We start from the raw sequence: 13,435 nt of genomic DNA on the forward strand, positions 1-13,435 counted from the left end.
TGAAACTGGTACTGATCGATTTTACAAATAAACAAAAATTTTGATGATCCGAATTCTAATTACCTAAAATATTTTTTATAGAGACGTCAGAAATTGAAACGAATTTAAAACTACATATCTTCAACGTTGTTCGTTTGCATATTTAAAAACTAATTATTTATTAGTAAATAACTTTTAAATTCAATTTTTTTATCATTTAACTTGGCAATTAACACACTTTTTTCGAAATTAAAAATTACCATCAATTCGTTTAAACTAAATTTTAATCGTACAAATAAGCAATCCTTATCGAGCTATTAAACTTATTTCCTTTATTAGCCATTAAAACATTTCAACGCGATTTTATTCATTTTATTTTTCGTACATGGCGCGGAAAAGTACATTTAATTTTTTTCTTGCATAAAGGTACTAAAATATCTAAAAAAATCTAAAGTCTGACTTTAATCACCGTATGAATTACAATAATACAAATGAAACAATAAGTAAAACAACAAACACAATATTGTGTGCTATTGTTTAAAAAATTTTAAATTATACCGTAACCAAAACTACTACATTTAAAAAATTATTAATACCTAATCTAAAAAGACCTTAAAATTAGAGAAGCATCATTTATAATTATAAGTAATAAATACCACGAGGTAATAAAACAGATGTGAAAAATGTGACGTCGATGCCCTAAGAAGTCCTACTACAGTTAAAATTAATTTGTCAAGATCAAACAAAGAATAAACGTATAAGATAAAAAACAATTTAATAAATGTTTAAAAGTCAACATTCTTTAATTAACGTGAAACGATAGTTTAAATATTTCTCAGCGGACAGAAACTGGTTCAATTGGTTCGTGTTCTATTTTTTCCTGGTTATTAAAGTACTAATTTGGAAGAATAGCCGTGGCAATGAACTTCAAATTCTTCAATTTTCTTAAAAATGTATGAATAAAACTATAAGGAAATGTGTATATAAACACCAAATACGTAACTCGTGATAAGTAACGTCAATCAGCACTTGCGTAAAGTTAAAAATCTAAAAGGATCAAAGTTGCAAGTCAAACCAAATTTACCGTTCAAATTTTCTTGATACTTTTATTACGTCCGATTCGAGAAATGACCTTTTGAATTTTTATCGAAGAGTTGTAATGGAATAGCGGGGACTCAACCGTTGATGGAGACGATCAATATACATGGAGAATAGAAAATAATGATTTTAACATAATTATACCGTTAGTTGCCTTTTTAACAAGTGAAAACGAAAAGCTGCCTTGCAGTACATCCGATATTTTGAATTAAAGTTTAAAAAAATTTATCATATAATGAATTACGTAAACGAGAAAAATTGGTAATAATTTTTTCCACCACATAAGCTTAATACGGATTTTTTACAAAAAAGTCGAACAATCCCAATGAATACTAAAAAGAGTGAATCACTCTATATGTAGAGAGCAGCGTTTTTGAGAATTAAATATTGCGGGGTCTTCACACGTCTCTCTTTAATAGTTGTTTTTATCGTGATGAAACTGTAATCACTAATCAGAGGTCAATTTCTTCACGTGGTAGCCATACAGCTCTTATCAAAAAATATAAAATTGCTTTTCCGTAATGGTCGTCAACAGATTTTATTTGTTCTTAGAACGGTCAGCATCGTTTATTGACGAAAATTGACAGTCCAACCATTTCGGCCTGTACCACAGCAACCAATCTATCTTCGTTAGATCTTCAACATCACCCTTTTGGGTCCTTAACGTTACACAATAGCAGGAGAATGGTGACTGTGGACGAAAATTTAAGGGTGGCGCAACCCGAAATTCAACCGCTTAAAAACAAGGAAAAGCTGGTTGAAAATGATGAGTCCAGAAAAGGGTCAATCAACGACGATGGTAGCGTTTGCAGCATAAACATTTATAAGGAAACAACCGTCCAGAAACCGTCAATACTTCGACAAGTAAGTGGCAAAAATCATTAATTCCCTATATAAGATCCAAGTAGACGACCATTACTTTTACTTATAATAAAACAGATTGAAGTTAATTGAATATCCTGTTAAATCAAACTTCAACATTTTTCAAGAGATACATTCTATCTATATAAATAAAATTGATGTGTCTGTCTGCTATATTAAAATAACTGCATTTTTTAAGTTCATATGCTTATTTAAATACTCGATCCTTAAAAAATTATTGTCTATTGTACAAGCTAATCTTCGAAAGGAACAAAATGATTTCGATGAAACTTAGGAGACATGAATATCAGGAGAAATCTAAAAGTAATGCCTGTTTAATTGGTTATTGTTTATAATAATTGTATTTATTATAATCAACGCGAAATAAGTCGCGGATCAAAGCTAGTATGAAGTAGATTTATAAATGTTCTCTTGACAATGAGACTGATTAGAGATTTCTCTGCTTTGGTGAAAATTGTTACTTTTTTGTGGTGCAATGTCTAAGAAAATAAGCACAAAGTTCATTTCAATATTATCTATCAAATAACTGACCAGTTAGTTGACTACTTACGAAATACAATTAACTAAATCATAGAAATAAATTCAACTCTTACCTAAACACCTATTTGTTCATAATATTGAAACGAATCAAATACCTAAAAAAGAATCTGTATTTGTCTGATTTTACCTGAAAATACTGAAGCTATCGTCATAAATTTTACGAAGACACTAACGCTGGGTCTAACTCCAATAGTTCTGAAGTTACGATAATGTTGACATTACAGTATAAAAAATCTAAAGCCTAAAAGTCGCTAATACAATTTTTTTTTTAATAACACGTCAATTCTCAAATAAACATCTTTTTTAAATATGTATATTCAGTATGCATTAAATATATCCAAGTTTGAGATACTAATTTCAGTTACAATTCGTAACATTTATTTAGTTTTAAAAAAGAAATAATTCAGCACTGAATTACAGTATTTTAAATTAAGCGTGTAGGTTAATAGAATTGTTTGTATCTTATGAAATAATTATTTGGTATAACAAATCATATTAAGGTTATTATGCCGTTACTTATATAACTTATAAAAGATTTTGTCTACTAAGGAACGTCAATGTAATGATATTCGTTAAACGCAAAAGATCATTTTTAGAAAATGCGAAAATCAATTATTTAAGTGCACATCAAGTATGCCACTATTTATAAGGACGGCAACTCATGCGGTAAAGATATTATTTTTTTATATGGATATACTTTTGTTTTATTATTATCATACGGTAATTTTCTGTGTTGCGAAATTCATAAAAAAAGTACATATATTTATAGAAAAATGCCTATTCCGCCGATTGATTTATATATTAAATGCACCTATATCAAGTTCGTAAATGAAAGTGAATTCAAGTTTTTTAGGCGAAGAAAAAATGTAAGTGGGACGATTTAATTCTTTACACGCACCTGCATCAAGTGCATAGTTTGATTGATTTTCCATGAACACCCTTGAGGCTTCACCTATTCAGGTAACCGTAAGGTTACAAGTACGAGGACGAGACTGATCTGGGCGTTTTTTATCAAGAAATTCTCAAACAGAACTGTATTTGGCATTTATAAATTTTTGGGTGGTAAAAATCCCGGAGATAACGTCGCTGTCTATCTTAGAAACTGTCTCAATAATAATTGATCATTAAGGACAAATACACGACTGCGCCGCTAATTTTAATAAAAGTAAGGGAGAGGGGGGTCTGACATTATGTTCCTCTATAAAATCGGCATATGGTCAATTTACTCCTTATTTATTTGCGCCTTATTCTCGAATCATACATAATCGATAGAGTATAAACAGTATAACGCGTCAGTAGTTTTCGCAGTCAACAGGCTTGCGCGTCAATATGAAGGTGCTTTTAAGGGCTGATACCCATGTTAGCTTTAAACTTAACGACGATGCACCGAAACCTAAATGTACACTATCTCAGGTGCGTTTACGTTTCCCGCGTGAGTTTAATTTTTCGACATGCTCAACATCGTAGTGTTATTTTTTTTTCAGGTGATTACGGCCCTTTCTGTATCTTTAGTGTCCCTTATTGTAGGATTTGTGTCAGCTTATACATCACCCGCCGAAGAAACGCTTAGAAGCGAAGTTGGAATTAATAAGGAACAGGTAATAATAAAACTTTTTTAAAAGTTGATTTTGCATCCATTTGGAAAATCTTAAGTAGTTCATTTCATTGAGGTCACATGAAAAAATACAATTTACAATTACTAATGAACATAACGAATCTATTAATGGTTAATAAAAATAAAACGGTTTTGAATGCCTAACAATGCACCGACTTATGCGTTATCGCAAATTGTTTATTAAAAATACTATTTTTTTTAAGTGGTCCAAACGGTAAAACTATTATCGTAGTATGATAATTAATCTATTGCGGACTTTTTGAATTTGAATAAAAATACTACATTTCTAGTGGATTATACACGATACAGTAAAGAACAGAAAAATATAATATCTGGGCCCTGTTCACTGAAACTATGATTTACGGCAAAACTATTAATAAATAACAACAAAAAAAATATAACTCCAAAGAATAATGTACATGTTTCAGTATTCCTGGGTTTGCGGTTTGATGCCACTCGGTGCTCTGATTGGAGGATTAGTTGGAGGCCAATTGATAGAATTAACGGGAAGAAAGACTACAATATCTATAACCAACGTACTGTTTGTGGTATCATGGGCAATGGTTGCCCTTGCAACCAATGTTTGGTATTTATACGCAGCTAGAAGTATTTCTGGATTTTGCGTCGGAATTGCATCTTTGGCTTTGCCCGTTTATCTTGGAGAAACTGTTCAACCAGAGGTCAGGGGCACTTTAGGTTTATTGCCAACAGCATTTGGTAATATAGGAATTCTTATGTGTTTCACAATCGGAAGCTATGTGAAATGGAACCAACTGGCGTGGGTAGGAATCTGTCTGCCAGTTCCATTCTTATTCCTGATGTTTATCATACCAGAAACCCCAAGATGGTATGTTGCCAAAGGAAAACATGAACAAGCACGTACCGCTCTACAGTGGCTGAGAGGAAAAGATGCGAATGTTAAAGCCGAATATGAAGAACTCGAAAAATCTCAAAAGGAAAGTGATGAATCCTCAAGCAGCTCAAATCTAGGTGAATTGTTTAACAGAGTTCACCTCAAACCACTTTTGATTTCGTTGGGTCTCATGTTTTTCCAACAAATGAGTGGTATCAACGCCGTAATTTTCTATACCACTTCAATTTTTGAGATGGCAGGATCGACCATTAATAAAAATCTTTGCACAATAATCGTAGGAATCGTAAACTTTGTCTCCACCTTTATCGCAACAGTACTTATTGATAGACTTGGACGAAAAGTTCTTTTATATGTATCCAGCGTTTCAATGACGATAACACTAGCATGTTTGGGCACATATTTCCATTTATCGAAAAACGGGGTAGATGTATCTAATTACGGATGGTTACCGTTGGTAAGCTTCGTCGTCTACGTACTCGGATTTTCATTAGGATTTGGCCCAATTCCATGGTTAATGTTAGGAGAAATTTTGCCAGCGAAAATTCGGGGATCGGCCGCTGCTTTGGCAACAGCATTCAATTGGACATGCACATTTATTGTAACGAAAACTTTTGTTGATATAATATCTCTAATTGGACCTGATGGTACTTTCTGGTTATTCGCCGTCATTTGTACTATATCGCTAATTTTTGTTATCATGTGGGTTCCCGAAACGCAAGGACAAAGTTTGCAAGATATCGAAAGAAAATTGGCTGGATTCAAAGTTAGAAGAATGAGTTCCAAAGCAAATATGAAACCGCTACCTTCGACTTTCTAGCGTTTTTATTCCTTATTAGCAACAACAAAGCCAAATGTAGTATGCGATATTAGAATAAGATGTCTTATTAAAACTTTTAAGGTGTGCTTGAAAACAAAAAATGTTTTAAATGTGAAAATGACTTTAAACAATTTTTGTGTGCCAGTTCAAAAATGATTGAGTGAACTATAATAAAAGTATTTCGATGGTGTGATTAAGGAAGCATTTTCATATTACCTATGTGATAGTAAATTATTAGATTAAGAAATTAGATCTGATACTGATAGGCCTTTAGATTAATAAATTTAATATTATATATTTATTTTTATACACTTGACAATTTTATATTGAATATGTAAATACAAGTTTTACTGATAGTATGAATTAACAAGTGCTTTTTGAAAAAGCATTATTGTGGCTTGAAAAATGTTCCTAGTTAACAGCAATTGTAAGCCACAAATCATTGGTTACGAGACTGCAAAAATGTTTTATGCCAATACTATTTATAAACTTTGTTGATATCCTATTTTAAAATAAACGAAATACAAATGTCTTTTTGGTTTCATATTCATTCACATTCCTTTTCACTGAAGGAAAGCGTATAAGTAAACATAAAACAAAATTTCCCTTCCTACAAATTATAAAAATCACATTCAACATTATAATAAGGGATCTTGATAATAAGTACGTGCCTTGTTGCCTTAATAGATCTACCATATAAAAAAATATACAAACATAACAAAATGGCAGATCGCATCTATAGTTTGTATTTCATCAACATATACTCATTTATAGATTTTCTGTTATTAATAAAGTGCTATCGTGATATTTCTGGTGACACAAAATACTGTGCCTGAATATGTAAAATGTATATATTTCACAATAAATTATATACTGAAAACAGAAAATGAGTAACACAAAATTACTGACTATGACACCGGTCATAATCATGCTCAATATAAGATAAAATAGCCTGTCACATAAACAACTAAATATTTAATTTATTTAATTAATACTTTAAAATTGAAAGCGTTAAAATTTTAAAAACATAACCTCTATCCACTTACCCATTACTTGAACTCGGCAAATGGCACAAGTATCACATTCAACATCCCAACTCCACATTGCAACGGCATTCCACTTTTTTAAAGTAAACATTTTATCTGGTTTACAATTTTCTGAATCAACACGATCAACATTATCGTTGTCTTCCGACATTTTCATAACGAAACTTCAACCGACACAACCGAGCTCTAATAATAAAAGCGGAAAAAACAGCGTATTCAACGATAGTGAAGTTAGCAATCTTTCAGTAACACATGAATGTTTGAAGTATAAATTTTAGATATACTGTGTGTTTAAAATTTCAGATAATTATAAAAGAAAAATATTCAAACAAGATTTATACAAAATATATACTACTACATGATTGTAGATTCGTGAATTATTGTAAAAAATTGTATTTAGTACTTTGTAGCTTAACTGTACATCCAAATGTACAAACATAAGAAAATGGCACATTGCACCCTTAGTTCATATTTCATCAATGTAAAACTCTTTAAAGTTTGTTTGATATAAATATTAATTAAAATGCTTTCGTAATTTTTCTAATGATTCTTAAAATAACGTACATATTTCGAAATTACTTATCTTCTGTGAGCAAATACAGAGTGGAAAACACAAAATTTACCGATTATGACACCGGCCATTCTGAGATAATGAAGTTAGCAATCCTCCAACCACTCAAGGTTAAAATTTAAACATACCGTGTGTTTAAATTTAAGCAATACTTAATACAATATTGTATAGAATATCTTTTATTACGTTAATATGAAATCACGAAGTATTTTAAAAAACTATACCGTGTATGTATCACTCTATGTAATTTTAATAAAAGCAATAAAATGGAAATGATAAGGTTTTACGAAAAGATGAGAAAAGGTTTATTAAATCACACTATATAAAATAAATAATCACTCTCTATTACATTCCGGTTTTTTTTTTTTATTTGTTTATTGGAATTCGAATAATAATTGGCACAGTTATTTGTAATTTAAAAAATAAAAGTCTGTTAATGGAATAGCAAAAGGTCATTTTACCTAGTTTTGACAACTACAACAAATTGAAAAGTATGCTTTAAAAATAAAACTAAACGGGTGGTGTTTTGCACTGATGACAATTTTCCATGCTATCTTGAAATTCTTCAATCTGTAGCGTCATTTCAAAAAAATTGTATTTTTCGTGAATATTTTTAGTGGCTTGCATTAGCACCAACTGTGGATTTATTCCAGGTACTGCAAAATTATTTGAACTAATAATTTACTGGAGAATAATAAATGATAAGCTACTTACGAATTGCAATATGGGCAGATAAAGCAGTTTTGTCTAAACTCAAGGCCCAAATTCTGAGATTATGTACCCGTTTAACACCTTCTATTTGCAAGAAAATATTCATAACGTCTGCAAAATCAATTCCTTTGGGGATTCCCTCCATTAGAACTATTGTAGTTTCTTTGATTATTGTAAACGTTGTCAGTAATACTAGTACAGAGAACAAGTAGGTGCATATAGGATCCACAATTTTATACTCCGGCTAAATAAAAAATAAATAATATATTAATCACTAAACACTTGTTATGGTACAATTCCTTATAGATAAATAAAATTAGTTTTAACGCAATCGTAATTTTTATACTTTATAATCCCTGTAGGAGCTACATTAATTGGAATTGATAAGAAACGGTACTGCTAACAGTTTTGATAGGTAAGCGGACAGTTTGGCCTAGCCAAACTAATTGTGATGAAATGATAACAAACTAGTTTCGACTAGGCCAAATATGTTCATCCTATAGCTTTTCAAGTAAACTAGTTTGGTCTAGGCAAAACTAGTTTATTCTGAAATCAGGTTTGTATAGTAACATATAGGGACTGATACTGTATGATAGGCTGACAGGATAATTGTTCAATTATTACACATCGGTTAGAGAAATCAAAAAGGAATATGCTCCTTAGAATTACACAAATGGTCAAATAGTAAAGGAACTGAAAGGGAAGTCCTACCTTAAAATAAATTATTATTGCTGCTACAAATACGCCAATACTTTGTAAAAAATCGCCAACCACATGTATAAAGGCTGCTTTAACGTTGATATTTGAATCATTTCCCGATTTGTTGTTGCTTGAACCGTGTGAGTGACCATGTTGATGTAAGGTTAATCCCATACTAAAACATATTAAAAATAATAATTACAGTAAACTATATTTATAAGNTTACATATTTACATAGGTACTTACAATTACCTCAAAGAATATTCCCGAACGCTTGTTCTCTCTCTCTCTCTCTCTCTCGTTCTCTTTTATGTACAAACCGTTCATATAGGAATTTTACCAGACTCTTTTATCTTATCATTGGATAACATATGTACACATAGAACCCAGTTCAACTCAAAAATTAATTTGCAATTTTTCAGTCAACCTAACAGAAATAATTTTAAACAAGTATACCTATCGCAAAAAAATTACAAAAGCGATGATAGAAGACATTAAGTTTTGAAAGTACAAACATAACATACCTACCCGGAAATAAACTGATGAAAAATTAGGTATTCTGAAGATAGGCATACACATGAATGTCAACATATTTATTAAGTATTTGCTATTTACTAGTGGGCACTCAGATAGGTACATATACATACGTCAATCTATCGTGTTCCAAAAATAAATCATTCGGACTAAAATTAAGTCGCGTGTATTCAATTCAAAGTCGCCACCGCTTTGCGGACGGAAAAAAAGAACGCAAATTAAAAGGGTTTTACAAAACCCTGAAAATAAAATTCTATATCACAAGTAATACCTATTGAACGCGTCTCCCCCACCAAAATATTACTGCAGAACACAGGTACCTATATATACATGTATTGTACGTCGCTTTTTACTTAGTTGAATGACTGGTTATAGCGTTTGGTCGTGTCGCGTTTTTTTATAACTTCTATTGCACGTACTACAAAATAATAGAAAAATGTACAATTTCAAAAGTGACATGTCCCACAAGGACCCTCAATATGTTGTCGAAGTGAAAAATAGAAACCCCTACCGTACTGATCCATGGATAACCTGGAATATTCCGTTCTGGAAATTTAAAGAAAGCGAAAGATGGGTAAGCATTTTTTATCAGTCAACTTCTTTTCCTGTTTTGTCACTGATTTTTATCGCGCACCCGGTTTATTCAATATAACTACATACATATGTAGGTGTACATATTATATCGCAACAAATAACCCGTAACCAAAAACAAACATAACCGGGAAGTTATCAAAAAACATCAAAACAAACAATAATGCGATATTAACTTTTGAAAATATCAACATTTTTATTGAAATTTGTTAAGCATTCTAGTGACAAATCGGTCAACTACTCAACATCGGACTCCGATTTCTAAGCGAAGACCGCGAACGACTAATTAGTATTACAAACAATGACTAGGTGGCGGTGGCTGTAAATGCACCAGGTCCGGCTTAAAAAGAATTATTGTTCAGGAATAGAAAATATAAAACAAAACCATATTAAATATTAATATTAAAATAAATAACTTTTGTTGATTCCTTAGTGAAACACTCGTGAAACATTTTCCATATTAGAAGGAATTAAAATTAAAAGCCTTCAATTAGGTATCTACTAAAATAAAATACTCAAACACCAATACAAAATAATATTATTTAAATATGCATAAAATTGATACGTACATTCAATTTTATGTCACTAGAAAATGCACTTAACTCTAGCAGGCTTTTAGTAATTTCTTGTTCAATTCTAAACGCAACTTAACTTTTTTTATGCGTTCTTGATACATTATAGTAAGAAAATAATCAAAACAACAGTTTATAAATAGTGATTATGTTTGCAATCATTGTTATGTAGCAAATGGACGTTTTCTATTGTTCTTTAGTGTATAACACGCTGTTAGTATAATTATTAGTATTTATTACGGATAGTGACTGAAAACTACAACTGGAACTTTCTCAAGAAGAATTCTAGAAGATTGTAACTGAGATAAACAATTATTTTGAGGTTCGTCCGCTAGAGGTTCTCACTTGCTGTTATACATGTGCGCACACAACTTTATTCAAAAAGTAAATCGATAAGTAATAAACTTTCTGAATGCGTTTCATCACACTCTAAACAGAGCAACCAGGTTTGCGTATAAGAGCGTTGAATCTATCCAGTGAATTAAAAAAAAAAAATACGAAATATTTATTGAACTACATAATGCAAAGTCACTGAGCTTATTTAAATCAAGAACAAGGTTTGTACGATGTGAATGTCGTATAATTTATCTATTGTCGTTCATAAGCACGATTTAAGTAGTAGTTGAAAATTCTCAGTAAAAGTTGTACAATTTTTCTATTTTACCGCAATTTTAACGTTATATTTATCTTTTACATGGCGATAAAACACCGTTGACGTTGTTGGCCAAATACTAAATTATTATAATTAATAAGTTAATAACAACGGTCTTGTAAAAGCTTTTTTATCTTATTAATATAATAAAACATTAATTTGATTTCCTAAGTTTAGTAATATGTTGCACTCTATTACTATTTAGAATATTGAAAAATGAAAAATTACTGTTCATTAATTTGAGTTGACCTTTGGCACACTTTTTTATTTACGACAAAATATTAGTTAAGAAGATGGTACCATAACTATAAAAAGTAAAATGAGCAAAAATAATGTTTTTCAGTTCTATTTTCATATGTCTAAATGATGTCAACATAACACATTCGTAGATAATTATTAGAGATGCACACCGGGTAGCGGTTTGGTCGGGTACCTGGTACCCGTCAGCGGCGACTTCATTTGTAAAAAATTCCTTTGGGGTCTTATTGCAAAATTAAAATCCAAATATTTTTTTTCAGTAAAAAGCAACACGTGGGTGCATAAATAATAATGCAAATTTAAGTACGCATCTACAGTATTTGAAATTTAATACACTTGAATTTTAAATTTAATATAATAAATTTGTAGGTATATTTTTATATGTATTTAATTTATTAATATTAATGCATTATGGTGTAATATTAAGAAACAATATAATTTGAGAAAGTATCGCTGAATTTCAATGTAAAAAAATGTATATATTACAGAAAATTAATGGATTTATTAAACACCATTTTAAATTTTCAGTATGTAAGGCGTAGTGTTTCAATATTTTTTTTTACATTCAACATTCACTGAAAGTACAAGTTATTTTTTGTAGTGAATCTGTTTTTTTTTTTGGCTTTGGTTACTCGGTACTATTATCAGGTACCCGGCCGGATCATACAAGGGCTTGATTCGCCAGGTGCCGGATACAAACCAGATACCCGCCCCATCTCTAATTATACACGATTGGTTCATGTTAATATCGCATGCTTACTATAAACCGTTTAATAGTGGTTAATCAACAAATAATTTTTAATTATATTCTTCTGCAGTATAATCCAGAACTTTTCCGTTTTATACGTAATCCATAATCGAGCGACTGTATTTAAAACTAATTTCTAAAAGTTGATACATATTAAAAATTACATATATACAGTACCTACACTGATAAATATTTCATATTTTATATTCGGATAAAACTGGAACAAATTTTTATCAACAATTCTTTCTAATCGGAGATGCTCTACATTTACATATGATGAAACTGGTACTGATCGATTTTACAAATAAACAAAAATTTTGATGATCCGAATTCTAATTACCTAAAATATTTTTTATAGAGACGTCAGAAATTGAAACGAATTTAAAACTACATATCTTCAACGTTGTTCGTTTGCATATTTAAAAACTAATTATTTATTAGTAAATAACTTTTAAATTCAATTTTTTTATCATTTAACTTGGCAATTAACACACTTTTTTCGAAATTAAAAATTACCATCAATTCGTTTAAACTAAATTTTAATCGTACAAATAAGCAATCCTTATCGAGCTATTAAACTTATTTCCTTTATTAGCCATTAAAACATTTCAACGCGATTTTATTCATTTTATTTTTCGTACATGGCGCGGAAAAGTACATTTAATTTTTTTCTTGCATAAAGGTACTAAAATATCTAAAAAAATCTAAAGTCTGACTTTAATCACCGTATGAATTACAATAATACAAATGAAACAATAAGTAAAACAACAAACACAATATTGTGTGCTATTGTTTAAAAAATTTTAAATTATACCGTAACCAAAACTACTACATTTAAAAAATTATTAATACCTAATCTAAAAAGACCTTAAAATTAGAGAAGCATCATTTATAATTATAAGTAATAAATACCACGAGGTAATAAAACAGATGTGAAAAATGTGACGTCGATGCCCTAAGAAGTCCTACTACAGTTAAAATTAATTTGTCAAGATCAAACAAAGAATAAACGTATAAGATAAAAAACAATTTAATAAATGTTTAAAAGTCAACATTCTTTAATTAACGTGAAACGATAGTTTAAATATTTCTCAGCGGACAGAAACTGGTTCAATTGGTTCGTGTTCTATTTTTTCCTGGTTATTAAAGTACTAATTTGGAAGAATAGCCGTGGCAATGAACTTCAAATTCTTCAATTTTCTTAAAAATGTATGAATAAAACTATAAGGAAATGTGTATATAAACACC

General features: G+C 30.3%; 2 protein-coding genes across 3 annotated transcripts in view; one reads left to right on the forward strand and one right to left on the reverse strand.

Annotated features, from left to right (window-relative positions):
• Nucleotides 1-6,337, forward strand: part of LOC108737583 (facilitated trehalose transporter Tret1-like) — an 8,649-nt gene extending 2,312 nt beyond the window's left edge. Inside the window, exons 2-4 of one of the 2 annotated variants that reach the window (XM_018470507.2) lie at nt 1,630-1,941; nt 3,984-4,097; nt 4,543-6,337. In XM_018470507.2, coding sequence (XP_018326009.2) covers nt 1,630-1,941; nt 3,984-4,097; nt 4,543-5,805 — 1,689 coding nt within the window. In that variant the 3' untranslated portion in view covers nt 5,806-6,337. Of the gene's footprint in view, nt 1-1,629; nt 1,942-3,290; nt 3,913-3,983; nt 4,098-4,542 lie in introns of those variants that run through there. The other variant, XM_018470508.2, reaches the window with a different exon arrangement.
• A 1,433-nt stretch (nt 6,338-7,770) lies between these two features.
• Nucleotides 7,771-13,435, reverse strand: part of LOC108737584 (zinc transporter 2) — an 8,374-nt gene continuing 2,709 nt past the window's right edge. Inside the window, exons 2-4 of the mRNA XM_018470509.2 lie at nt 8,845-9,007; nt 8,137-8,377; nt 7,771-8,078 (exon numbers count right to left, since the gene is read on the reverse strand). Of these exons, the coding sequence (XP_018326011.1) occupies nt 7,933-8,078; nt 8,137-8,377; nt 8,845-9,007 (550 nt within the window). The 3' untranslated portion in view covers nt 7,771-7,932. The remainder of the gene's footprint in view (nt 8,079-8,136; nt 8,378-8,844; nt 9,008-13,435) is intronic.

This window comes from Agrilus planipennis, unplaced genomic scaffold (genome assembly GCF_000699045.2).
Source record: "Agrilus planipennis isolate EAB-ADULT unplaced genomic scaffold, Apla_2.0 scaffold15, whole genome shotgun sequence".
Classification (NCBI taxonomy): Eukaryota; Metazoa; Arthropoda; class Insecta; order Coleoptera; family Buprestidae; genus Agrilus; species Agrilus planipennis.